Consider the following 27,989-nt stretch of genomic DNA (forward strand, 5'->3'; position numbering starts at 1 on the left):
TTGGCAGCATGGGAGGAAGTGACTGTCATGAGTCACTTACTCCCAGAGAGAGACGCGCAGGAGAGACCTGGGAGGCAGAGAGGAGGGGGGCGGGGCCGATATTGCCAACAGCAACCCCCAACAGCCTCAGCCACTACTCTGGACACCAGGGAAGCCACCTTTTAAGGTAGGAAACGGGAGGTGGACTTAAAAGTGTGTGTGAATGTGTCAGTATGTCTGTCTGTGTGTTTGTCAGTGTGTCTTTCAGTGTATGTGTGTTTGTGTGTGTCAGTATGTCTGTCAGAGTATGTGTGTCTGTGTGGCAGTATGTTTGTCAGTGTATGTGTCTGTGAGTGTCGGTATGTCTGTACATCTGTGTCAGTATGTCTGTATGTGTGTGTGTGTCAGTATGTCTGTCAGTGTATGTGTGTGTGTCAGTATGTCTGTCAGTGTTTGCCTCAGTGTGTGTCAGTATGTCTGTCTGTGTATGTGCGTGTGTCAGTATATCTGTCAACGTGTGTGTCAGTATGTATTTCTGTGTATATCCTGTCAGGATATGTGTCAGTGTGTATGTGTATGTCAGTATGTCTGTCAGTGTATGTCTGTCAGTTTGTGTGTGTATATATGTGTCTGTCAGTATGTCTGTATGTGTGTGTCTGTCTGAATGTGTGTCAGTATGTCTGTCAGTGTATGTGTGTGTGTGTAACAGTATGTCTGTGTGTGTATGTGTCAGTATGTCTGTCAGTGTATACGTGTAAGTAAGTATGTGAAAGGTGTGTTTGCTTGCCGGGGTGGGGGTGGGGGCTGCAGGACCCATGGAGCCCATGAACATGCTTTTCCCAGAGTCCTATTAATATTATAGACGGCTCTGGGTGTATGTCAATATAGGGTGTATGTCAATTGGCACTATGCACACATATTACCTGTTATGCTACTTGAGCAAGCTCAGTTTGGATATCGTTCATGTTGTGCTCACATAATATAGTGCCAAATTTACCTGAGATTACCATTTCCCTGACTCTTGATTGCCTTTAGTCTTTTCCTTTGCAAAATCTTACACAGCCTAAACACTTCCTGAAAAGGAACCTATATATTCTGGGTTCCTTTACTGCACAGTCTGTTTAATCTAGAATTTCATATCTCCTGCTCTGCTAATTGACTTCTAGACTTTCAGAGGCTCGTGTATGTGATTAAATTTGAATTTACAGAGCAGGAGATTAAAATATCTAAAGCAAGTTAACGTCTGATTGAAAATGAAACCTTTTTTTCCATGCAGGCTGTTTCAATCACAGCCAGAGGTGGTGTGGCTAGGGCTGCATAAACAGAAACAAAAGTGATTTAACTTCTAAATGGCAGAGAATTGAGCAGTGAGACCTCGTCATGTAAATGCAATGCTTTCCTACGGGGACGTTTGGTTGTGTATGCGGCACTCACCACGAACCACATAGGTCCCCAATCCTCCTCTATGAGGCAATGATGTCGCAAATTGGGGGGCTGTAAAGAACTAGGGGCAGGGACACTAAAGCGTTAGGTCTACAGTTGCAAGAAAAGTATGTGAACCCTTTGGAATGGTATGGATTTCTGCACAAATTGGTCATAAAATGTGATCTGATCATCATCTAAGTCACAACAATAGACAATCACAGTCTGTTTAAACTAATAACACACAAAGAATGAAATGTTGCCATGTTTTTATTGAACACACCATGTAAACATTCACAGTGCAGGTGGAAAAAGTATGTGAACCCCTAGACTACTGACATCTCCAAGAGATAATTGGAGTGAGATGTCAGCCAACTGGAGTCCAATCAATGAGATGAGATTGGAGGTGTTGGTTACAGCTGCTCTGCCCTATAAAAAACACACACCAATTCTGGGTTTGCTTTTCACAAGAAGCATTGCCTGATGTGAATGATGCCTCGCACAAAAGAGCTCTCAGAAGACCTACGATTAAGAATTGTTGACTTGCATAAAGCTGGAAAGGGTTATAAAAGTAGCTCCAAAAGCCTTGCTGTTCATCAGTCCACGGTAAGACAAATTGTCTATAAATTGAGAAAGTTCAGCACTGCTGCTACTCTCCCTAGGAGTGGCCGTCCTGTAAAGATGACTGCAAGAGCACAGCGCAGACTGCTCAATGAGGTGTAGAAGAATCCTAGAGTGTCAGCTAAAGACTTACAAAAGTCACTGGCAAATGCTAACATCCCTGTTAGCGAATCTACAATACGTAAAACACTAAACAAGAATGGATTTCATGGGAGGATACCACAGAGGAAGCCACTGCTGTCCAAACAAAACATTGCTGCACGTTTACAGTTTGCACAAGAGCACCTGGATGTTTCACAGCAGTACTGGCAAAATATTCTGTGGACAGATGAAACCAAAGTTGAGTTGTTTGGAAGAAACACACAACACTATGTGTGGCGAAAAAGAGGCACAGCACACCAACATCAAAACCTCATCCCAACTGTGAAGTATGGTGGTGGGGGCATCATGGTTTGAGGCTGCTTTGCTGTGTCAGGGCCTGGACGAATTGCTATCAGCGAAGGAAAAATGAATTCCCAAGTTTATCAGGACATTTTGCAGGAGAACTTAAGGCCATCTGTCTACCAGCTGAAGCTCAACAGAAGATCGGTGTTGCAACAGGACAATGACCCAAAGCCAACAACAGAAAGGCTTAAACAGAAGAAAATACGCCTTCTGAAGTGGCCCAGTCAGAGTCCTGACCTCAACCCAATTGATATGCTGTGGCATGACCTCAAGAAAGCGATTCACACCAGTCATCCCAAGAATATTGCTGAACTGAAACAGTTCTGTAAAGAGGAATGGTCAAGAATTACTCCTGACCGTTGTGCACTTCTGATCTGCAACTACAGGAAACGTTTGGTTGAAGTTATTGCTGCCAAAGGAGGTTCAACCAGTTATTAAATCCAAGGGTTCACATACTTTTTCCACCTGCACTGTGAATGTTTACATGGTGTGTTCAATAAAAACATGGCAACATTTCATTCTTTGTGTGTTATTAGTTTAACCCCTTAAGGACCGAGGACGGTTCAGGACCGTCATCGGCATTTTTGCATTGCCGACCGAGGACGGTCCTGAACCGTCCTAACGGTCCAATGTACTTACCCGATCGCCGTCGTTCCCCCGGCGGCGATCGGCGGTGCTCCCGGTGTGGGGAGACTGCCTGCAGCCCAGGCAGTCTCCCCATGGCGGATTAGGACCCCTGTGGCCATGTGATCGCCCAACAGGGCGACCACATGGTCACAATAGGTGTCCTAGTCTCTGCCTGCAGGGGGACTGTCTGTGCTGACAGGCAGTCTCCCTGCTTAGTGTAAAATCATAAAAAAAATAAAGTTTAAAGTTAATAAATAAAAATAATAATTATATATGTGTATATATATATATGATATATAGACGTATATATATATATATATTATACGTCTAAATATCATATATATAATGTCATACTAAGTGTATTTTTATATTAATATGTACATATATTAATATAAAAATACACTTATAATTAAATTACACACGTGTATATATATAATATATATAATAACTATATATATTGTATATATATTATTATAAACTACAAATAATAAGTAATTTAAATTAAACTAAAAAAATTAAAAATAATAATAAAAATTTTAAAAAAAATTATATATCTATACGAAATTTTATTCTAACTGTATTTTGATATTAATATATATATATTTATATCAATATACACTTAGAATGAAATTGTATATATATCTATGTATATATAAATAAATAAAAAGAATACGAACTATTCATATGTCCATATACAAAATTACATAAATAATTATATAAATATACACGTAGACTTCAAATATATAAATATGCATATATATTTAAATTCTACGTGCGTATTTATGTAATATGTTTACATAATTAAGTTATTTTATTGATTGCAATTTAAGGGACCTGCCTGCCAACCTAGGCCGAAAGTCCAGAGAATTTAATTTCCTATCACTGTATTTTACCCTGTAACGTTCTACGACACCCTAAAACCTGTACATTGGGGGTACTGTTTTACTCAGGAGACTTCGCTGAACACAAATATTAGTGATTCAAAACAGTAAAACATATCACAGCGATGATATTGTCAGTGAAAGTGACTTTGTTTTGCATTTTTCACACACAAACAGCACTTTTACTGATGATATAATTGTTGTGATACATTTTCCAGTTTTGAAACACTAATATTTGTGTTCAGCAAAGTCTCCTGAGTATAACAGTACCCCCCATGTACAGGTTTTATAGCGTTTTTGAAAGTTACAGGGTCAAATATATGGGTCATATTTTTACATTGAAAATGGCCAGGTTGGTTACGTTGCCTTTGAGAGCGTATGGTAGCCCAGGAATGAGAATTACCCCCATGATGGCATACCATTTGCAAAAGTAGACAACCCAAGGTATTGCAAATGGGGTATGTCCAGTCTTTTTTAGTAACCACTTAGTCACAAACACTGGCCAAAATTAGCGTTCAGTTTAGTTTTTTACTTTTTTCACACACAAACAAATATGAACGCTAACTTTGGCCAGTGTTTGCGACTAAGTGGCTACTAAAAAAGTCTGGACATACCCCATATTGAATACCCTGGGTTGTCTACTTTAAAAAAAATATGTACATGTGGGGTGTTATTTAGCGATTTATGACAGATAATAGTGTTACAATGTCACTATTGATACATTTTAAAAATATAGGTTTTGAAACCGCAATATCCTACTTGTACCTATAGCCCTATAACATGCAAAAAAATAGCAAAAAGCATGTAAACACTGGGTATTTTTAAACTCAGGACAAAATTTGGAATCTATTTAGCAGTTTTTTTCATTCGCTTTTGTAGATGAGTAAAATATTTTTTACATAAAAGTCAAAAAACATGTATTTTTTTCAATTTTTCATCATATTTTTTCATTTTTTAAAAATTAAATTACATGAGATTATATAAATAATGGTATGTAAAGAAAGCCCCTTTTGTCCTGAAAAAAACAATATATAATTTGTATGGGAACAGTAAATGAGAGAGCGGAAAATTACAGCTAAACACAACCACCACAAAAGTGTCAAAAAGATGCCTGGTCGCAAATGTACAACATCGCAAAAAAAGTCCGGTCCTTAAGGGGTTAAGCAGACTGTGATTGTCTATTGTTGTGACTTAGATGATCAGATCACATTTTATGACCAATTTGTGCAGAAATCCATATCATTCCAAAGGGCTCACATACTTTTTCTTGCAACTGTATATTCCTAATGTTCTGGTGTTTTATTTCACCATTTATTTTGGGTTGGGGCATACAGTTATATAAAAGACACATGTAATATAACAATGCCTAGAATTCCGAGGTACTAAAATCCTGCACTCAGTTGAGTCAAGGAGATCAGAGTTGGCCTCTTCATCCCAACTCATGTACACAGTACCTCATTCACACTCTCAAACACACATTTACATTATATGCACATATATTTTAAACTAGCCATTGACCAGTGTTTATGCACAGTTCCCAACATACCTGATCATTTATTTCTCTTAAGGATTCATAATATTTTGACCACCAATCTAGCTCCTCAGCATCAGGCACCTCTTCTTCAAGCTCCTCTGGCAGCTTTGCTACTTTAGCGAGGTTCTTCAGCGGATCCTGAAATATACAGAGAGTTCTTAATATGATGTATGAAAACAAGCAATCAGGAAAATATTATTTTAAAAAATTAAATAGTCACAGGTAAAAGTTATTTCCCCACCTGTCAAACACTCAATCTGTCTGGAATATTTCTCCATAATAATTATAGCTACAGGTCCGTTTCTATCAGTACTGCTTCGGTGTCATCCTGGAAAGCGATCATTAACCAGTCGCACAGTGACTCTCTGGATGCAAATCTATGTCCACTATAGCATATTATATCTCTGTTATCCCCACTAGATACACACCATATCACACAGTGCCTCTCTTGAGCCCTCTCTAGGCTCATTGTAAACCACATGGCCTTATTGGAAACCCCCCTTAAAGAGACACTATAGGCACTATAAACATTTCAACTCATTGAATTGGTTATAGTGCCTGGAGTCCCCTTCAAGCAGTTTAACACTGAATGAGGGTCTGCCCATTAGAAGTATGGTTAAAGGAACACTATAGGGCCAGGAACATAAACATGTATTCCTGACCCTATAGTGTTAAAACCACCATCTAGCCCGCCTTGCCCCCTAAGTATAGCAAAATCTTATCTTTATTGCAGTCAGCTGCTGCTGGCTCTGCCTCTGATCTGCCTGCTTAGCTGGCATCATTAGAAGTTGTGTTTTGAGCCAATCACAATGCTTTCATATTGGATTGACTGAGCTTGTCAAGGAGCCAGATCGGGGCAGAACCAGCACACAACGCAAACACTGCCCTGGCCAATCAGCATCTCCTCATAGAGATACATTGAATCAATGCATCTCTGTGAGGAAAGTTCAGTGGCCTCTGTTTTTATATTATTCAGGGATAAATCAGATCCATGTAGATTAGGACAGGAACTCAATTTATCTATACAGTTCTTTTAGAATGTTGGTAAATTATAAATATAAGTTCTAAATATCTCACGTACCTTCACTATGTCCAGAGGGTTAAATTTGGTGTCTTTTGGTTTCTCTGGGTCGGCGATTACAATACGAAGCATAGAGCTTGCTCGAGGTAAACTTCTTTTTGCTAAAAGTCAGGGAACCAAAAATGAAATTATATCAACTCCCCTTCTATCAAAATAACATGTCATTAAAATGTAAATGACTTGCTGCCCTGTATTTGTTCTGTAGGACATTTACACGCACATCACACTTAAATAACATCAAACAGTCGTGCACACACACACACGTGTGTTTTATATGACATTGCCAATAAATAATATCAAACGGGTACTCCCGTAAATCACAGCCCCACACACATGTGCCACGCATAAGTCAATGTTATTCCTGAATTATGCTATTTTCACCTACCTTGTGCAAATAGTGTTTCATGAGTAAATGCAATTACATGTACAGCTTTCAAATGAAACTTGTCAGGAATTGATGAGTTGTGTACAAGGCTGACATGCAAAGCTATGTGAGGACTAGGACTGGCTGAGAGCCTTTTCAGTCAGCAAGACGGGACGCTTCATATTTTCCCTCACTTTAATAGCAGCAAAACAATTACTTAGTAATAAAATAACCAATCAGAAGGATGCTTTCTGCAGATTATATTTCCGCCTGGCCCCTCATGCCTCATTTGCTCTTTTAACTTAGTTTGTAGCATTCATAATGCAAAATATCAAGCCTCCTGGCCTGTTACAAAATTGTACATTAATTTGAATCAAAGAAAGCGTACTGTCTTTCATGATTATGTTTAACCTTCATTTTATGATTGGTCCATTGTTACTATGTAATTTATTTGAAGCTATTGGAGTTCAGTAAAGAAATATTTGTGTCCTGACATTAATAAAACTCCTATTATTGGTACACTAAAGCTAGCACTATTGTGTGATAATCACTCCCCCAAAAGAGAAGTCTATTACCGGGGTAGTAAATTAGAGCCATGTAAAATGTATCCCAAAATTCTACTACAAGAGAGAAACTCATTTTTTGAAAATGTAATTCTTATGCTAAGGTTTAGTCCACTGACTTTCAAAAGTGGGAGCAGGCATTCAGCCATATTGTAGTCAAATCACCCAAAAATAGAGCTATGGAATATTGCATACAAAATGAGAATTAAAATAATTAACTGAAACACGTTATGTAGACCATTTATAGCCACCGGTCATGGATTTACGTGTTAGACACTTGTAAGAATCTTGAGAAAAAATGAAAATTAAGCATGATATGAATGGAAAATAAGGTGGATTAAAAATGTGCAATGATCACTTCTAACTATAATGGCCCTCAAAGTGTCTTACAGGATAAACAGAATAGGTAGTCACAAAAACCAATATACTTACGTTTAGTTTTATCTGCCTCATCGCTCATATCTTCTAATTCTTTGGGGGCAAACTTCATAAGATGAGAGACCACTGCAGTTCCAACCATGACTGAACGACCAAAGGCTCTCTTCTCCACAACAAAGATACTCAGTGGTGGATGAAGATATACCTGCTCTGGCAGCTCCTGAATTCATTTAGAGAACATTTAATACTTTACATTCTAGAATGAACAAAACATTTTTTCCCAATTCATCTTTACTGAATATTTAAAAAAAAAAAAGATATATATATATATAGACATACAGTCACATTCTTATCATACAATCAGGTGCATAATTCAGCAATCTAGCATCATTTTACCAGTCATATAAAATTTATACAAATATATTCTTACAATAAACAAAACAGAAAAGTTTGGACGGATACTGTGTCTTTCCAAAGGAAAGATAATGCAGATATTATAGCATCAGTTCAACATAGAGCATTGGTCTTAAGGCTCTGTAAAGGGGGGCAGTCTAGGGGTAGATCATTTACAGGGTAGGTTGGTTCAGAAGATCACTGGCCTGGCTTGACACTTTCATAACATAAAATCCATGGATCCCATATTTTTTTTATATTTATATAGCGTTTTTATATCTTAATTAAAGTATAACTTGGTTTTAATAATTACTTGAGATGCCAAATAAACAAATAAACATTTTAAATAAGTTAAACGTATACATTGGTGTAAAAACAAATTCCATTCCTGTGATTAGAACAGTTTTCTTCTTGTCTGTTTTTAAAAAAAATATATATTTTTTAATTCTTTATTTTTGTTGTGCGTAAGCTTATAACATTCGCTTGTGAGGTACCCCAAAGGCAATCCTCCAGCGCATTAAAACAGTTAAACATAGAGGTACATAGTAGAACAAGCATATTTTTGGGTATTAAACAGTATGGTTTTACGTTGTTTAGGTATTGTCAGGATATGACATAACATTGTTAGACTGTTGACCCTCAGATTTGACAACTAGTTAATGTTTGTACAGGCTTGGACATTTCGAGAGTAAGTTGAGAGTTAAACTAGCTTAAACTTGCGTTGCTTTAGGTTCCCCATAAAAAACAATATGAAAAATGTATGAATCCACGCCAATGCATATATTGTCGCTTAACAAGAAAAACCTTAGGGCTGGCTAAGACAATCTGTATGGTTTGACCTTAACTTAGTCGATTATAGAGGTACAAAATAAAAAATTAATAAAATAAAATAAAGTAACACGCTAAACTGTGATTAATATTTCGGCAAAGCAGCCGCTGGGTCCTGTGTTCGGTGTGGGCGCAAGAGGGGCTAACAGGGTATGAACTAATGGTTGCACTATTATGCCCATCATTGCTGGGGTCCATCTGCTGCAATAAAGAGGGTGTCTTTTAAATAGGCAGGTATGCCCTCAGATGTATGCCGCTCGGGGTAGGAGCTAGCCTGGTCCCTATGTTATAGTGCATGCTAGACAGAGTGTGAGTACAACATTCTTAACTACGTGCAGTCTTAGCAAGTACACCGTTATAGAGCAGTTTAGGCACATTAGCAGTGATTAAGTATCATGGGAGTTTGTTTGGGGGCATAAAGGGCTGAGTGCCAGTGGTTACTATGCCTGATATTAAGTCCAAGTCCCCGTCATGTCAGCCGATGCCTCTTCGTGACTGAGTGTGTGCCCCCCCGTGTTGGTCGATGCAGCTGTTCAGTTGCGACCTGGCGAGTTGCGGTCAGGTAGGCTCTGCTTGGTGTACTGTTGGGTCGCGGTTCTCCTCCTCGTGGGTCGCTGTGGGGCGTTCCGCCCGTTTCTCTTAATGGTATCCAGCTTCCCTGTCTCTTGATCTGCAGCGCGGCCGGAACTGTGAGTGTTCAAGCGTGTGGTTGCGCCCTGCTGGGTAATGGCCGTTAGAGCCGCTGATGTATGGGGCGGCATGTTGGCAAGGTCCCCTCCGGGGTGTGTGGGCTCTAGTGCTGGTGCCCAGAGTACCTGGCTTTGTTTCCCTCTGTGTTGGTCTCCTGCTCTGCCAGGGAGCCTCTCTGGAGATCCGAGGGGGGTTCCCACCTAATTTGCGCCGGAGTGCCGGGCGGATCCACGCCGCCACCTCTGTGATCGCCATCTTGTAGGACCGTCTCTGGGTCTGGAGCCTCATCCACAGGCTGGCGCAGATCTGGTCGTAGAAGTCGTGTGTGTGCCTGGGAGGCTTGATTAAAGTGCGTTTTGTGGTAGGCTCTGTTAGTGCCTCCATCCTGTGTGGGCCTGTGCATGCCCAGGGGCGGGCTGGGCCGGGGGGCAGGGTGGCAATTGCCCCCCAGGCCGCCCTAAATCCAGGGCTGCCCACATCCAAAAAAAAAAAAAAAAGTTCCCCCCAGTGGCTGAACTACCGGGTCGGAGCTGCGTCCAGGCCCATCACACCAGGGGGCCTGGCTGCTCTGTAGACCCCAGCTGGCAGGACTGGCTCCCCTTGCAAAACTGCTATTTAGTATATTGCTAATTCGGCAATATACTAAATAGAAATTATCCTACCTCACTGATTGGCCGATCGGCCAGTAACCTCAGTAAGGGGCAGAGTGAGGTGCAGATGGAGGTCCCGCTGCATTCATTGTTTGGGTGTGCCGCGGAGGCACACTGGAACTCAATGCCTACCCTCACCTCTTCCTGGGCGGAGTTCTGGCAGAGCTGCCTCCATATCCTGCCTGCAGGGCCCCTCCCTCAGTTCCCAGGATGCCAGCACTTAGACAGCACAGGGGAGCACAGGGGAGCACAGAGCAAGCCCAGCAGACCTCAGGCCCCCAGGATTTCCTGTCCCAGCTTGCAGCAGTGGCACACAGGATCAAGGTGAGTGAAATACTCTACCTCACCTCTCCCTGCACACATAGGAGGCTGTCTCTTCCTGGCTCTACTTCTTTCTGTGTGTCTCACTTCCTTTCTGTCTCTCAAGTTTTTTAACTGTCTTAGGCTCTCCTTTCCTTGTATCACTCTCTGTCTCTCTATAGCTTTCTAGCTGTCTCTAGATCTCCTTTCCTTGTGTCACTCTCTGTCTCTCTAGTTTTCTAGCTGTCTCAGTCTCTCCTTTCCTTGTGTTACTCTGTCTCTCTCTAGCTGTCTCTGGCTCTCCTTTCCTTGTGTCACTCTCTGTCTCTCTATGGTTTTCTAGCTGTCTCTGGCTCTCCTTTCGTTGTGTCACTCTCTGTCTCTCTATGGTTTTCTAGCTGTCTCAGTCTCTCCTTTCCTTGTGTCACTCTCTGTCTCTCTATAGTTTTATAGCTGTCTCCGTCTCTCCTTTCCTTGTGTCACTCTCTGTCTCTCTATGGTTTTCTAGCTGTCTCTGGCTCTCCTTTCGTTGTGTCACTCTCTGTCTCTCTATGGTTTTCTAGCTGTCTCTGGCTCTCCTTTCCTTGTGTCACTCTCTGTCTCTCTATAGTTTTATAGCTGTCTCCGTCTCTCCTTTCCTTGTGTCACTCTCTGTCTCTCTATGGTTTTATAGCTGTCTCAGTCTCTCCTTTCCTTGTGTCACTCTCTGTCTCTCTATGGTTTTCTAGCTGTCTCAGTCTCTCCTTTCCTTGTGTCACTCTTTGTCTCTCTCTAGCTGTCTCTGGCTCTCCTTTCCTTGTGTCACTCTCTGTCTCTCCATCTCTTTACATGTGTAGCTCTGTCTCCCTTTGGCTCTCTGTCTCGGTCTCTCCCTCCCTATCTGTCTTCTCTGCACTCTATCTCCCTCTCTGTTTCTTTGTCTCTCTCTCAAACAGCCACAAATACAATCACACTCAGCCAGCTCTCACACCCACACAATCACACTCATCCAACTACACACATACATGTAACACTCACCCAGCAACAGTACAATCACACAAATAAACCATACACATGTCAACCATGTGTATTGCTTAGTGGGGAGTGACGAGGAGTGAAAATATGCACCAGGTAGAGTGACAAGGGGGCCCTACTTTAATTCTTGCACAGGGGCCCAGTGGTCCCCAGTTATGCCCCTCGTTGCCCTCCATGGGCCCGCGGTACTGGTACTGTGGTTGAACTGGGGCCCACACACACTAAGGGGGACCACCGGTTGACCCATACACAGCAAGAAGAGCTAGACCCCAACTCCCAAGCACCCTAGCCAGCACACTGGACCTCAGGAAAGGTACCAGCAAAGGTAGGAAACTGTCTTTAAAAGTGTAAAGTGTGTGTGTGTCAGTATGTCTGTGTGTGTGTGTGTGTCAGTAGGTCTGTGTGTGTGTGTCAGTAGGTCTGTGTGTGTGTGTCAGTAGGTCTGTGTGTGTGTGTCAGTAGGTCTGTCTGTCTGTGTGTGTGTGTGTGTGTGTGTCAGTAGGTCTGTGTGTGTGCAAGTATGTATGTCTCTGTGTGTGTGCCAGTTTGTCTGTGTCTGTGTGAGTTAGTATGCCTGTAACTGTGTTTCTGTCAGTGAGTGTGCGTGTGCCTGTCAGTGAGTTTGTTAGTGTGTGTCAAATCAGCAAGTGTGTGTGCCTGTCAGTGAGTGTGTCTGTTTAGGTGACTGCCCCCCCTTTCAATCACATGGGAAACGTGTTTTTACTCTCCTCTTGTTGCGATGGGCCACTTGACTGGATTTGCCCCCCAGGCCTAACGCTGCCAGCCCTCCCCTGTGCATGCCCATGTTGCTTGTCGTTTGGTCAGACGGCGGCTTGGGGTGATCGTCACCAGCGAGGACCGGGATATCCCCTGCCGGTCCAGGGGGGGGCAGCAGGGTCGCGTTGAGTTCACGCTTGTGAGCAGCTCCCGTGCCGGGGGATCGGCCGTCTCCCCCAGGCCTTAGGCTCCGCTCTATTGTAGGCAGCATGGTCGGTGTGAGTCATTCCGCCTCGTTTCGGTGCCGGATCGGTATCATTCTGTTACGCATGTCATCGTGAGTATATCTCTGGTCATCGTTAATTGCTAGCGTTAAGGGGTCGATCTGTGGTAGCATGTTTGTGCTCTGTACTGCAGGAGCTCTTAGAGTGTGCGGCCGGCCATCTTGGCTGTCAGGCCCCCCTTCTTGTCTGTTAAATACTCTAAACCAGTGTTCTCCAACCCAGTCATGGACCACCAAAAGTCCAGGATTTTTGTATTTCCCTGTTTTATTCCAATGGAGATACTGACAAAACCTGGACTGTTGGTGGTCCATGAGGACTGGGTTGGAGAACACTGCTCTAAACAACCTAGAATTGTGTGCATTAGTGTTTTCGTGAAAATCAACTATAACTGAAGTTAGTGATGTCCATCTTAGATAGTATTAAATTTTTTTAATTGGCAGTATTACATTTAGATAAATTGTGGATTTTGTGGAATAAGTTTTATTTTGGATTTAATTAGTAACATTTTATATATAGGGACATTATATGTATCCTATCCATGTATGCCGATAAGTAGTATGCTTGAGTAAATATGATTTTAAGGTGTTTTTTTTTTTTCAAAGCCTAGTGTATTAACTATACAAATATGAACAGGACATTTTTAGATATCGCTGAAAGAGATAGCAGTCGATAGAAAAATACTTTAAATTCATCATAATTTTGAGAAATAATAAAGCTTTCAAAAACATTAGCATAGACATTTAATGCTGTCATCACAATTGACCATTTGGGCTATTTACAGGGTTTTAAATAGAAATATGGTCACTAAGACACAAATTGTAATTGCGTAATTGTAATTTTGGGTCACAACTCAGAGATATTGATTGTCACTAGTGATGTCCCGAACTGTTCGCCGGGAACCGTTTGCCGGCAAACATAGCTTGTTCGCGGCGAACGCGGCGGGCGAACATATGCGATGTTCGGTCCGCCCCCTATTCGTCATCATTGAGTAAACTTTGACCCTGTACCTCACAGTCAGCAGACACATTCCAGCCAATCAGCAGCAGACCCTCCCACCCAGACCCTCCCACCCCCATGACGAATAGGGGGCGGACCGAACTTCGCATATGTTCGCCCGCCGCGTTCGCCATGAACAAGCTATGTTCGTTGGCGAACGGTTCCCGGCGAACAGTTCGGGACATCACTAATTGTCACTTATTCTTTAAAGGTTAAGTCATGGAAAATAGTATGGAATATAAATCACTTGTTAAATTAGGCAGACAATTGGATAATATTTCCAGATGAATAGATGCAATTTTGGTTCTATTATTGTATCCTGTAGTTTAAGTTATCTTAGTGTGGATTCTTTGGAAAACGGTGTTGAAGAGAGCAGAAATCTTATCAAAGGGGTAACTGATTGATAAAATTATTTTATTTTAAGAAATTGCCAGACAGGTTACAGAATGATCACAATCCAAACCCAATCGACCATTTTACTCCGAAGTCAGAAAACAGTATTGAAGAAAAAATGGGTCTTACACATGATTTACTCATTAGCCTCACAATGTCAAACCCGTTAGGCCAATATGATGAGGTTAAAACTGGCGCCATCATGGGGTTTTCAATAACATCTGGCAGCCAAGTCTCGAGAGAAATTAAACTTGGCTGTCAGAGCATTCTGATTGGTTGGCTTACAGAGCCAACTATGAGTTTCTACTCATATTACAAAGTGCGACAAATTCCCTCATGCTTTGCAACAGCTGACATAGCGTGGTAAAGCCTATATAAGGGTTTTCCTTGCTATCGGAACTCAGTCTGCACCGAGTCCTCCATGGAGAAAGATAGAATAATTTTATTGTGGCGCATTCCAGTGTTTATTTTTTTGATCGGTATCGGCTCTTTTTTTTTATTTCAAAAGAGTTTGTGAAAAATTGTGAATTGTAAATAATGGATTTATATTTGGCTTTTTTAGTTGGCTGCAGATAAAAATAATTAGAAGAAAGAAGTATTCTGATGAAAAGTAACAGGTATTCGTTTAATTGCCCTCTCTCACTATTATTATGGTAGGGGTAGGTAGGGATATTTTTTTTGGGGGGGTGTAATTAGCGAGTAGGGGTGGACTTACAACTCTTTTGGGGGTTAGATAATGGCATGTACCCACCTATTGTTTAATTAATAAGTGCCCCCACCACCTTCAATGGGTGAAGGCTGGAGAGAGAAAACTTGGTCCTCTCCTCTGAAGTTTATATATAGGGCCCCTTATTACTGCAAGTGGGTGTGGGCCAGGGGGAGAAATTAGGTCTAAGGGGGGACACTAGGTCCCCACATGTATATTATAAGAGCCCCCACTTACTCACAAAGGGTGGGAGCAGGGGGACATAATGATATCCCTCCCCCTTACTTTATTAAATAGCCTCCACCCACCAGCCACGCGAAAAGACAGAAAGTTGGACAGTAATTTGTCCTGCCCCGTTACTTATTTAAAAGTCCCACACCCAATGGGTGGGGACATGGGGTTGATTATGTTGCTTGTGGTATTTCACAGGCTTGGGAAGGTGTCTTCATAGTTTTAACATATTAGTAGATATGCCCACACCTACCATAGGTTTAAAACAAATCCCTTGTATTTAGTATCGTACGTTCGTTCACACTCTCCTAAACTACTAGGTGGTTATGGAAATATAGACCGTTCGCATGGTACGTTAATTTGTATTCTCACAAAATCAAAGCAGGTCGTGGAAAAATCAAGCACTTCGTCATTCACATACCCAAACATCAGTCGAGACTTGATGAAGGGTACAACAGGAATGTTTTATTTTGGCCAGAATGCCCACTTTTATAGACAGACCCCTAGCATGGGGTCTCCAGGAAAAGCATAGGAAAACACGCCCCGGCATCTCTGTGTCTGGGAGATAATTGAGTGTACTTTACTTAAACTAATGCTCTCCAAGGCACTAGAGGTACAGAAAATAAAACATGAAACACTGCAAAACAGACATAATATCAATAGGGACCACCACGAGTCATATTTTCCCAGATAGCCTGGATCTGAGCGCCCAAAGTGTCCAAATAGCACTCAGATCCCATGAATACAGATGAATCGCTACCAGGGTAAAGTTTTGACCGACCACACACGTGGTGTCTGCCCAAAATAGTTTCAGAAGAAAAGTGTTAGCGGTCAGTCACTTTCCGGAGTCCCAAAACGAATAAAATACCGAACGGTTCCCCTGGCTCATAGGTAGCGATTATTCGTCTAGTTCGTGCGTACCTTTTCACCGAATAGCGCTCGTGTTGTTCAGTTATATGAGCTGCAGCCGCCCAGGCAGAGCACTTAACTTTGAGGTTACTTTCAAGTTAATGAGCCAGGGGGTGGTCTGCGTTCGGTAGATCAAACCAAATATCAAATAATAGGGTTTTCAGGTTAGTTTGTCACAACCTCCCTTACAGCAATATAATACGACCCCCATAGATTTTTTATTTAAGTTTTTATTTTTATTTTACTTATTTTACTTTTTCATTTGTCCACATAATTAGCCCTTGCACCGCCAATACTTTTTGTTAACTATTTGCCTAATGACTGCTAACACTGCAAGGGGACAAATCTAGCAACGTATATAATAGTAATAGTAATAGTAATATTAGTTATAGTAAAAATTATCATTCACTTGCATGAGACAAAGCGAATGAAAACTTGCGAGCGTGCATCTGGTTCTAAATTTTATTTAAAAAAAAGTGTTGTGGGAACGGAGCATGACATGGACCGGAGCAGACGCACATTGCCGGAGCTCCAGTGCAATCCAATGCAATCTACAGCAACCGGGCACACCCCGTATCATTCTCGGCCACACAAACGAGCACTTACCTCGGAGAACCTTACTGTGACGCCGATGCCATTCCCCTTGACACCGGGCTCCAAAACTAAGCACCGAGGCGGCAAGGCCTACAGGACGGGCGGGCAGCCTCAGGCCATAACGGGAACGCACTGGCCCTGGAACATCCCAGACTTTGAGGACTGGTACCCCAGCACACAGAGCTCAGGTGAGATGGGTCGCAGGGCGCAAAAAATGCCCCAAAACATCTCAAAGCCGCAGCCCGACATAGGCTAAATGCTACAGGCCCCAAGCTCAGTGAAGGCCCAAACTCCCCGTGACACATCCCCACAACCATCAGAGGAGGGAGAAACACAGGACAGTCCACACCCCAGTCCCCAACACCCCATACCCACATGGACATCAGAAGCCAGCACACCGGCCTCAAAACAAGACATACAGGCAATGCTGACAGGCCTACAACAGAATCTCAGACAAATGTGGGAAGCAGATCTGGCAGTACTTAAGCTGGACATGCACGCAGTGTCAACGCGCACACAGGCGATCGAAGAGGAGGTCAAGGGACTGAGGGAGAACTACCTGGCTCTGGGGGAGAAGGTGCGACACCTACAATCCTCACAAGCGACAATGTCCAGGCAAGTTAACCTCCTGGATGATAGAGGGCGCCGCAAAAATATCAAAATTCGAGGGGTACCTGAGTCAGTGCCACGAGAAGAATTGCCACACTTCACCAGACGCCTTGTGGCCACACTCTTACCGACAAGACAAGCAAAAACATTCCAATTCGATGGGATCTATAGAATAGCCAAATCCCCACAAGCACCCACCTCAGCTCCACGGGACATAATATTAAGATGCCACACAATGTCAGACAAACTGGGGCTAATGGCAGCAATACAAGGGCAGACCCCTTTTGACTTCGAAGCATGCCAACTCTCCTTCTTCCAGGACTTAAGCAGAGCCACACTACAATGGCGCAAGAGTATGCACCCAATCACCAAACAACTCCAAGCGGCAGGAATAGCCTATAGATGGGCGACCCCAGGAACTCTCTGGATCACTAAAGATGATAAGCACTTCAAGGCCACCGACCACACGGAGGGCCGAACACTGATGACTAGTCTAGACTACCGAACCTCGCATTGACCTCGATGACACAACTAGACCCTCAGCCAGGGACAACAAGAACAGATACAACCGCGACTCCTGGAATAAGCAGGGGCACCAAACCCAAGACCTGAAGGATATGCCTTTGCCGACAGCCGATTAGGCTTTAGTTTAAACATTTCGTTTAAATATTTTGTGTTAATAAGTCTGATACTTAAACTACATGTAGTTCTATGTTCTTTCTCATTCTAAAAGTTATTGCAGTGCGAACGAGGCTCACTAGAGCCAACCACCCTTGCTCCGACGACACCTCCCCCCTCTCCCTGGGGTTACAGGGAACTGACATCAAGGGCGACATAGCAAACCAGACTGGCATCAAGCACACCACCAAGGCTAATAACTCTAGCCTGGAACCACACGGGTTAGGCTTGATCCTGTCACACCACAGCGACCTATAACCACCTAGACTTAACAGCCATAGTTGTAAAATTGACCAGCGACCACACGCAGCCACCACTAGGACGAAAAGACACCTTACGACTACGCACACAGGTGCAAACTAATGGCCTCAGTCAGGAACAACAAGGGAGCGGACTTAGTCCTAGAAGGGAAACCCACGGAGGGACCCCACGACCACCATAACCCACTCCAGGCCTATGTGCAGAAGGGCCACATCATACACCCACAACCATGAGACACAAGGCAGGGAACCAGAAATAATACCCAGACTTAGCCGTAACTACCCTCTCCCCTCCACTCAAGACCCCATAAAACAAGGGGTGCCATAAGCAGACAGGTGTCTCCTACCCTCACGGTTACATGATTTAACGTACTCACTATAACAATGAGACCAATCGTAATTACAAAAAAATGTGTGTGAAAAGAATCTAGTAATGCCTGTATATAATATGAGAATTGCAGAGAAATGTGCAGATTGGATAGCTCCCCTTTAAACAGAGAAAAGAGGGAAAGCTCCCAATCAACTTGGTATTTAAAAAAAGAACACTAATTACTGTAGACATGTACCTTTAGATATGTCTAAAAAGGAAAAAGGTATCGCTGAGGAAAAGCATATAGATATTGGAAACACTAGATAAACATGTATCCTAACATAAGCAGTGATACACTGTAACTTTATTAAACAAACTGTAGAGAGGATACAATGTGTCAGTGTCCAAAGAATGCTTAATCTTGAAAAATCCTAAATGGATATATCTCAATACCAAAATAACAATTGAGGCATATTAAGTGCTAAAATATGAAATGTATTGCAGTTGAGTAATCCACAGAGGAAAGAAAAAAGAAAATGTGATACCTTTGAATCTTATAGAAGTTGGACAGGTGGAACAGTAGAAGCAGTGTAGCATAATATAAGGAAGGACACAGACTGTCCGTTAAACAGTAGCTTTAAAGTTGCTTGTTACATACTTGGGAGTAATAGGATAAAGTGGTAAATGAAATAAAGGACGAAATTCCCTAGTAGTCCACTATTCTAAACTCCTATAAACTCCCCCCAACACCTTCATGGGTGTTCTATCCTTTGTAGAACGCTATGCTCTGTCCCCTTAAGCTGCTATCATTAAACTAGTCCAGTTTCTAAAGAAAAGTACACAGACATTTTAGCTAACGAAAAAAGGAAAAAATAAATAAATAAACAAGTGTCAATAGAGGATTCCCTCGTGCATCGTGATGTGCTTGGTGACTGAGGGAGATCCAAAAGAAAAGGGGATCCCAATTGGCCAATACCTGCGCCTAAGACACAATTGCTCTGATATAGATGATTTCAAGATAAAAGCAAAAGAATTGCGTCAGATGTTTAGGTCCAAGGGATACCCCAATAAGTGCCTAAAGAGGGCATACCATAGGGCTCTCCTAACAGAACAGGAAAGCCTCCTCAGAGAAAAAACAACCTCCTCCTCGACTACTAAGGAACCTGAACAGAAACAACTAAGATGCATTGCTACGTTCGATGCCGGTTGGGATCAGGTTAAGACAATTATGAACCGTTTCTGGCCCCTCTTAAAACAAGACGCACAGTTGAAAGACGTCCTTCCTATATATGCCTCTCTAACAGCCAGAAGAGGTAGGAACCTAAAAGACATGCTAGTGCACAGCCACTTTCAACCAAAGAAACCACCAACACATTGACTGTCAAATAAAATCAAGGGTACCTACAGAAGTGGAAGGTGTAAAGCTTGCAGCTATATAAACACAAGCTCAAAAAACTTTAGTGACAGCACTCATACAGAAAATTTCAACTCTCTATCATTTTTCAACTGTAGTTCAAAAGGGGTGATTTACCTGATTACATGTCAATGTCAACTCATGTATATAGGTAAAACTTTTAGACCCCTTAAGAAAAGGATACTGGAACATATTAACTCAGTCAAAACAGCAAGAAACATTGAAACCCCTGTCTCCAGACTTGTCAAGACAGCCCATAATGGGGACCCTAATGTCCTCAAATTTGTGGGCATTGAATTAATTAAACCAGACCAAAGAAAAGGCAATTGGGACCAACGTCTGAGAAGACGTGAATGTTACTGGATATACTGCCTAAAAACATTGTCCCCTAGGGGACTGAACGAAGGTTTTTCATACTCTCCTTTTATTTGAAAAAAGTCTCTAAAATAACAACTTTTAGAACACTGAATAACAAAATCACGGCTATACCTTAGCGAGTCTAATTACCTGCGATAATTTTTTCTTTAACGTATAGGTTATTTAACTTTTGAATCACTAATAGCACATATTTAGATGGAATTTTGATTTCCCTTCCTCCTCCCCTCTACCCTTTCTCTCTCCAGTTGCCTCTTTAATTTTAATATGAAAGACCAAATATTAATAAGTGTATATACTTATTGTCTTAATTTAAATATACTTCATCAAGTGATAAGAGATTACAGAAGACACTCTTCTTCAATGATTGAGACATAAAAAGAATCGGTGGGTCTATACCTTTAAAAGATAAGAGACAATCAGAAGACACTCTTCTCTCATCAAAATTGATACAAAAGAATTGGTGAGTCTATACCTTTAATTCAAGACTTTACTTTGTATATACTAAAAAGCGATCGACAAGTACGTTACGAATTACGAGCAGACTTCCACATATATTTATTTAACACTGACAGTAAGAGAGATCATTAATGGTCCCCTGTCAAATGTGGAGCTCATATATAATGTTTAAACCTCTTCCAGATCGCCGTTATTTCGGGTACAGAGGGAGGCAAACTAGCTGCCAATCATTCTGATGCGGTGGCTTAGACCCCGCCCACAGTAATCTCACGTGGTCGCACAGCGACACGTCATCAATGACGGTATTTACCCTTATCACTCTGATTGGCCAGTTCACATTTAAATACTGGGGGGGGGGATCGGGCGGCAATTTTTACCCCTGACGAAGGAGTCTTGCACTCTGAAACGCGCATCGGGTTTTTTCTTTTGGATCTCCCTCACTCACCAAGCACATCACGATGCACGAGGGAATCCTCTATTGACACTTGTTTATTTATTTATTTTTTCCTTTTTTCGTTAGCTAAAATGTCTATGTACTTTTCTTTAGAAACTGGACTAGTTTAATGATAGCAGCTTAAGGGGACAGAGCATAGCGTTCTACAAAGGATAGAACACCCATGAAGGTGTTGGGGGGAGTTTATAGGAGTTTAGAATAGTGGACTACTAGGGAATTTCGTCCTTTATTTCATTTACCACTTTATCCTATTACTCCCAAGTATGTAACAAGCAACTTTAAAGCTACTGTTTAACGGACAGTCTGTGTCCTTCCTTATATTATGCTACACTGCTTCTACTGTTCCACCTGTCCAACTTCTATAAGATTCAAAGGTATCACATTCTCTTTGTTCTTTCCTCTGTGGATTACTCAACTGCAATACATTTCATATTTTAGCACTTAATATGCCTCAATTGTTATTTTGGTATTGAGATATATCCATTTAGGATTTTTCAAGATTAAGCATTCTTTGGACACTGACACATTGTATCCTCTCTACAGTTTGTTTAATAAAGTTACAGTGTATCACTGCTTATGTTAGGATACATGTTTATCTAGTGTTTCCAATATCTATATGCTTTTCCTCAGCGATACCTTTTTCCTTTTTAGACATATCTAAAGGTACATGTCTACAGTAATTAGTGTTCTTTTTTTAAATACCAAGTTGATTGGGAGCTTTCCCCCTTTTCTCTGTTTAAAGGGGAGCTATCCAATCTGCACATTTCTCTGCAATTCTTATGTAAATATCGGGGTTCAAGCCCACATTTAGGTGGAACTGGTACCACCACCCTGCCCCTTTTCCCAAGTCTCTAATCCAACAGTTTGTGGATCAGGGAGGACGGGATTCAATACATAGTTTTCCTGTATATAATATGCACTGTTTGACGTGTAGAGGCTGTTGTGGCCATACACGTGTGTTTATCATCTTGCCACACGAAAAATAAAGATTTATAAAAAACAAAACAAAACAAAAAAACAATGTTGTGTGACTTCCGAATCCAAATCCAATTCATTTTTTTTAATTTTTTTGTTGTTGTTGTGCATGGTAACAACAAAGATTATACAATATACGCTAAGAAAGGTATCAAAGAATTGATTTGTCAGATATAGGAAGTGTACATATAAGTCAGAACATTTTTTATAATAGAATAAAGATAAGAGTATAGTGCAGGTTTGAGTGGTTGTCTTAATAAGGTGTGAACGGATTATATGCACCAATAGTAAAAGAATAATGAGATAAACAGATTTACAACAAGCTGGTATTTCTGACGTTTGTTATCATGTAGTTATTGTAGTAGACAATCTTAAAACATGTAGGATGTCATAGGTGTGCCAATTATTTTTATGTTTGGCAAAAGCAGAGATTTTAATCAGGATATCGATTGCATTTGGACATTAGTTGTAGATTTAAATCGGACCGACCGACTTTGAACGCATCAGGCTTTAGTAAATATGAGAATTGCCAATTCGGTCATTTTCACTGGATTTTGTGCATGCGCATAACCCCATAGATTTTCAATACACTTTGAATTCTCACTTTAGTAAATAACCCTGTAAGATTCTAAAGGTTCAGCTAAAGTGTTGAAAATTCCTCTCTGGAATTGTGATTGCTGACTCTGGACTGTTTGACCTAAAGAGTATGGTTCTTTTTTACTGGACTGATAATGGTAGAAGTGTTATCAAAAAGTGTCCGAATGATGGGATTATGAGCACTTTGACATTGCTCATTGGCATACATGGTGTCGATAATTATCAAAGGATGAATTGGAATGCACCTCTAATTGTCAACATGATGCAAAATGACTTAAAATGCACTAGAACCTCTTCAGAAAAGATGGTAACAGAGAGGGTAATTTTATTTAGATTTACTTGTTGGATAGGCTTTGACTGCAAAGCATTTGCCTCCTAGTCAAGTGGCACAGAATATACAATGATGTTACTTTTTTTTTGATGTTTTCTTTCTATTGACAGCAAAGGTTAGTAAAGACCCACACAACTAGAACTCTATCGTCTGCATGAATGCCAGTGTCACCCTTGGATTTTATCATGGGCAGATTGTGTATTTTTTATTTTTTTTCTAAAAACACTTTACACACAACTGGGTAATCCCTAAATCCTGGACTGGTTTATTCCATTTCTAATTGTACTCCAGATGTGGTAAGACTTGTCCTTGTAAATATTTGCAAGACTGGGATGGCTGGGAAGGAGACAGGGAAAACTAATCTGACCAGCAAGGACTGAGAGAGACTGTGCATTAAGGTGAAAGACTAAACATTAGGACATTAATAGACAGGTCCTAAAATATAAGAATAGGAGCTCATCAAGTTCTCAGCCTCTAGCTATTTAAGCAACTTACTTCATCCTGCTGTTAACCATCCGACCCGACATTCAATAATGTGTTTGACAGATGAATGAAATGAGTGGTGGGAGTTTAATAGTCAAATACCAAAATGTGAACAATTAAAATCAAGTTATAGAACATTACACAAATTCAATATACGTAGATAGCATTTTAATAACTCCCAGCTCATTGGAGATTGGGCTTTGCCTTTATATGCCAATCCAATAAATAAATAAATCCAATAAATCCAATAAAAAAATAAATACAGAGTTCTTGGGATTTAAAAGATGCAGAGAACACCACCCCCCTATCACCCCTCCTCGGGGGACGGGGGTGCGGGCGCCCAGAACCAATCCAAGTTGACCAAATCTATCCCACCCCACCCGTCCATCTCCCATCACCCTTCATACTCGCATGATCAGCCATACGGGACCTCCCAAAAGTACCTCGACTGGGGGACTGGAGACACTCCCTCCGACAGCTCCATCCCTTACCCACCCCGAACCACGACTGACGAGATAAACAACCCTGATGACTACGAGCATCGTCCCACCTATGGACGCCCACAAACAGCATACACAACTACGCTATTCAGACACCTAGAACCTGATGCACGGAAATGGGAGCATTGGCTAAGGAACAACCGTTGAATCTCACACTACCTAGAGGCAACCCTACTTACAGGTTTAGAGCCCATACCAGGTTCAACTAACCACTTCAGACTAAGTGACCCTAAATTCAGCAGCCTACTGACGCATTTCGCACCCCGACTGACCGACCAACCCTACAGCCACCGACTCTGGGCCTACGGTGGAGGACAAGGCGACACCCACAGGTGTGGACGACAAGGAGGGGACGACAAGTTGACTCGGAGCGGATAAAAAACTATCTAAGCGCTCGGAAATAAGACATATTGTCCTCAGGTACGATCACCACCCTTTAAGGGTCCCGACAATCAGATGCTTATACGACCACTGTTGGCTTCATGCAACGTTTCACTTATTGTGTTTAACCCCTTTATGTTTACTCATTGCAACGCAAAAACTGTTACTATAAATAAAGAATTTTGAAAAGAAATAGATGCAGAGGAAATAATGAAGAGATTGTCAGGATCGGGTCAGGGATCCAACACGCAGAGTACAAAGAGTAGCAGATACGTATACCGGTCCTTAGAATGGCCGGACTTAACGTAAAACTACGATAGAATGGTCAGAGACAAGCCGAGGTCGAGGGAACGAGAAGACAGGTAAGCGAGAGACAAGCCGGGTCAAGGATAACAGAAAGATAGGAGAGTAAATACCAAAGCCGGGTCAGAACCAAAAGGCAAGAGAATAACAGAGCACTGTGTGACTAGACAGACTAGAACCACGACAGGGCAATGAGTAAATGAGAGAACCACTGTTAAGTATCCTGGTTAGGGAGCGAAGACACGCCTCCGGCGAGTCCTGATTCGTCTCCAGAGATTTGAGTGACAGGACGTTCCGGGTTGGCGTCATGACGTCGACCTCCGGTCCTCCTGCTATAAAAGGAAGTGACTCCCTCGCGGCCGGCGTTTGCAAGACCGGGTGAACCGCGAGGGACCGAGGAGACATGCCGTCCGGACGGATAAACTTCTAAGTCTCTACCTCTCTCAGAGGTAGAGGCTTCAGGTACCCTGACAGTACCCCCCCTCTCAGATACGCCCACCGGGCGGAAGGAGCCGGGGCGAGATGGAAAGCGGGAGTGAAATGCCCTGCGAAGGCGAGGAGCATGAACATCCTCTTGTGGTACCCAACTCCTCTCCTCAGGACCATAACCCTTCCAGTCAACCAAATATTGTACTCTCCCCCGGGAGACACGAGAATCAATAATGGAGTTAACCTCATACTCCTCCTGACCCTCCACCTGAACAGGGCGCGGAGGGGCGATTGTGGAGGAGAATCTGTTACAGATTAGAGGTTTCAGCAATGACACGTGAAAGGAGTTCGGGATGCGTAAAGTAGCTGGGAGAGCTAGACGATACGCCACTGGGTTAATTCGAGTCAAGATCCTGTAGGGACCAATATAACGAGGAGCGAATTTCATGGAAGGAACTTTAAGGCGAATATTCCTAGTACTCAACCAAACTCTATCGCCTGGAACGAAATTCGGAGCCGCCCTTCTACGTTTGTCAGCATGTTTCTTAACCAGCATAGAATTGTGTAGAAGAATCTGTCGAGTCTGATCCCACAACTTCCTCAAATTGGCCACATGGACATCAACCGACGGCACTCCTTGGGAAGGAGAAACCGAGGGAAGAATAGATGGATGAAAGCCATAGTTCATGAAGAAGGGGCTTGAATGCGTAGAGTCACAAACGAGATTGTTGTGCGCAAACTCCGCCCAAGGAATCAAACCGACCCAATCGTCCTGGTGTTCGGAAACAAAACAACGTAAGTATTGCTCAATCTTCTGGTTGGTTCGTTCGGCAGCTCCGTTAGACTGAGGATGATAGGCGGAAGAAAAATTCAATTTGATGCCTAATTGAGAACAGAATGATCTCCAAAAACGTGAAACAAATTGGGAGCCTCTATCAGAAGTGATCTCCGAAGGAATCCCATGCAAGCGAAAAATCTCTTTAGCAAATATCTCCGCCAATTCAGGAGAAGTCGGAAGTTTAGGCAAAGGTACGAAATGTGCCATCTTGGTAAACCTATCGACTACGGTGAGGATAACAGTGTGCCTTTTAGAAACAGGCAAATCCACAATAAAGTCCATTGCCACACAGGACCAAGGTTTGTCAGGAATTTCCAGAGGTTGTAGAAGGCCACAAGGAAGCGAATGCGGTAGTTTAGTTTTAGTACAGACCTCACAAACTCCGATAAAATCCTTAATATCCTTCCGTAACGAAGGCCACCAGAAATCTTTGGAGATCAAAGAATACGTCTTGCGAACACCCGGATGACCAGCCACCTTACTCTCGTGAAGACACTGTAAGAGCTCCAGTTGGAGTTCAGGAGGAACGAAAAGTCTGGAAGCAGGAGTCAGTCTAGGTGCCAGATGCTGCAAGCTCCTTATCTGCTCAAGTAGCGGAGAGTGGACTTTGAGAGTAGTGTTAGCGATAATGTTACACTTGGGTACTATAGAGGACAAAACCGGCTCAGATATGGCAGCAGGTTCATATTGGCGAGACAAGGCATCGGCTTTAGAATTCTTAGAACCTGGCCTATATGTGAGTACGTAGTTGAAGTGAGTGAGGAATATGGACCAACGAGCCTGTCTAGATGATAGTCGTTTAGCCTCTCCAATATAGGATAAGTTTTTATGATCTGTCAAAATAGTAACAGGATGCAAAGTACCCTCCAATAAATGTCTCCACTCCTTTAAGGCCATTATAACCGCTAGGAGTTCCCTGTCACCAATGTCATATCTGCTTTCAGTACCTGACAATTTTTTGGAAAAGTATCCACAAGGATGCAATGGTTTATCTACACCCAACCTTTGGGACAGAACGGCACCTATACCTGTCTCAGAAGCGTCAACTTCGAGCAGGAAAGGTAGTGTAGTATCAGGGTGAACTAAAATTGGTGCGGAAGCAAACAGCTCCTTGAGTGTCTTAAAAGCCAGAAGTGCTTCAGTAGACCAATTCTTAGTATCAGCCCCTTGTTTGGTCATATTGGTGATGGGAGCAATGATAGAGGAGTATCCCTTAATGAAACGTCTGTAGTAATTGGAGAAACCAATAAATCTCTGGATAGCCTTGAGACCCTTAGGTAAAGGCCAATCTAATATGGATTGGAGCTTCTCCGGATCCATTTCAAACCCCTCTCCAGAAATCACATAACCAAGAAAGGTAGTTTGGGATTGATCAAAGCTGCATTTCTCTAATTTGCAGTATAAGCCATGCTGAAGAAGTTTGTGTAAAACCCTTCTGACTTGTCCGTGGTGAGTTTCAATATCCCTGGAATGTATAAGTATATCATCAAGGTATACAATCACACAGTCATCTTGAAACTCCCTAAGAACCTCATTAATAAGGTCCTGAAATACCGCCGGGGCATTGCAGAGACCAAAAGGCATTACAGTATACTCATAGTGCCCATATCGAGTATTGAATGCAGTTTTCCACTCGTCTCCGTCGTGAATTCTCACCAAATTATAAGCACCTCTAAGGTCTAACTTAGTGAAAATCTTAGAACTTTTTAATCGATCAAAAAGCTCGGTGATCAAGGGAATCGGATATACATTTCTAATGGTTATCTTGTTAAGACCTCGGTAGTCAATGCAAGGTCTTAAAGAACCATCCTTCTTTTTAACAAAAAAAAATCCAGCCCCAGCAGGGGAGGAGGATCTTCTAATGAACCCCTTGTCTAGGTTTTCACGAATATACTCCTCTAGAACTAAGTTCTCATTCGTAGACAAAGGATATACATGACCCCTGGGGGGCATAGTACCAGAAAGTAAATTAATTTTGCAATCAAAAGGCCTAT

At 42.1% G+C, this 27,989-nt stretch overlaps 1 protein-coding gene across 1 annotated transcript in view; it reads right to left on the minus strand.

The window, feature by feature from the left end:
* The window catches only part of LOC134611650 (fer-1-like protein 4), a 192,427-nt gene that overhangs the window by 40,498 nt on the left and 123,940 nt on the right, over nucleotides 1–27,989 (minus strand). Inside the window, exons 29-31 of the mRNA XM_063455751.1 lie at nucleotides 7,949–8,114; nucleotides 6,590–6,690; nucleotides 5,521–5,646 (exon numbers count right to left, since the gene is read on the minus strand). Of these exons, the coding sequence (XP_063311821.1) occupies nucleotides 5,521–5,646; nucleotides 6,590–6,690; nucleotides 7,949–8,114 (393 nt within the window). The remainder of the gene's footprint in view (nucleotides 1–5,520; nucleotides 5,647–6,589; nucleotides 6,691–7,948; nucleotides 8,115–27,989) is intronic.

Source organism: Pelobates fuscus, chromosome 5 (assembly GCF_036172605.1).
Source record: "Pelobates fuscus isolate aPelFus1 chromosome 5, aPelFus1.pri, whole genome shotgun sequence".
Classification (NCBI taxonomy): domain Eukaryota; kingdom Metazoa; phylum Chordata; class Amphibia; order Anura; family Pelobatidae; genus Pelobates; species Pelobates fuscus.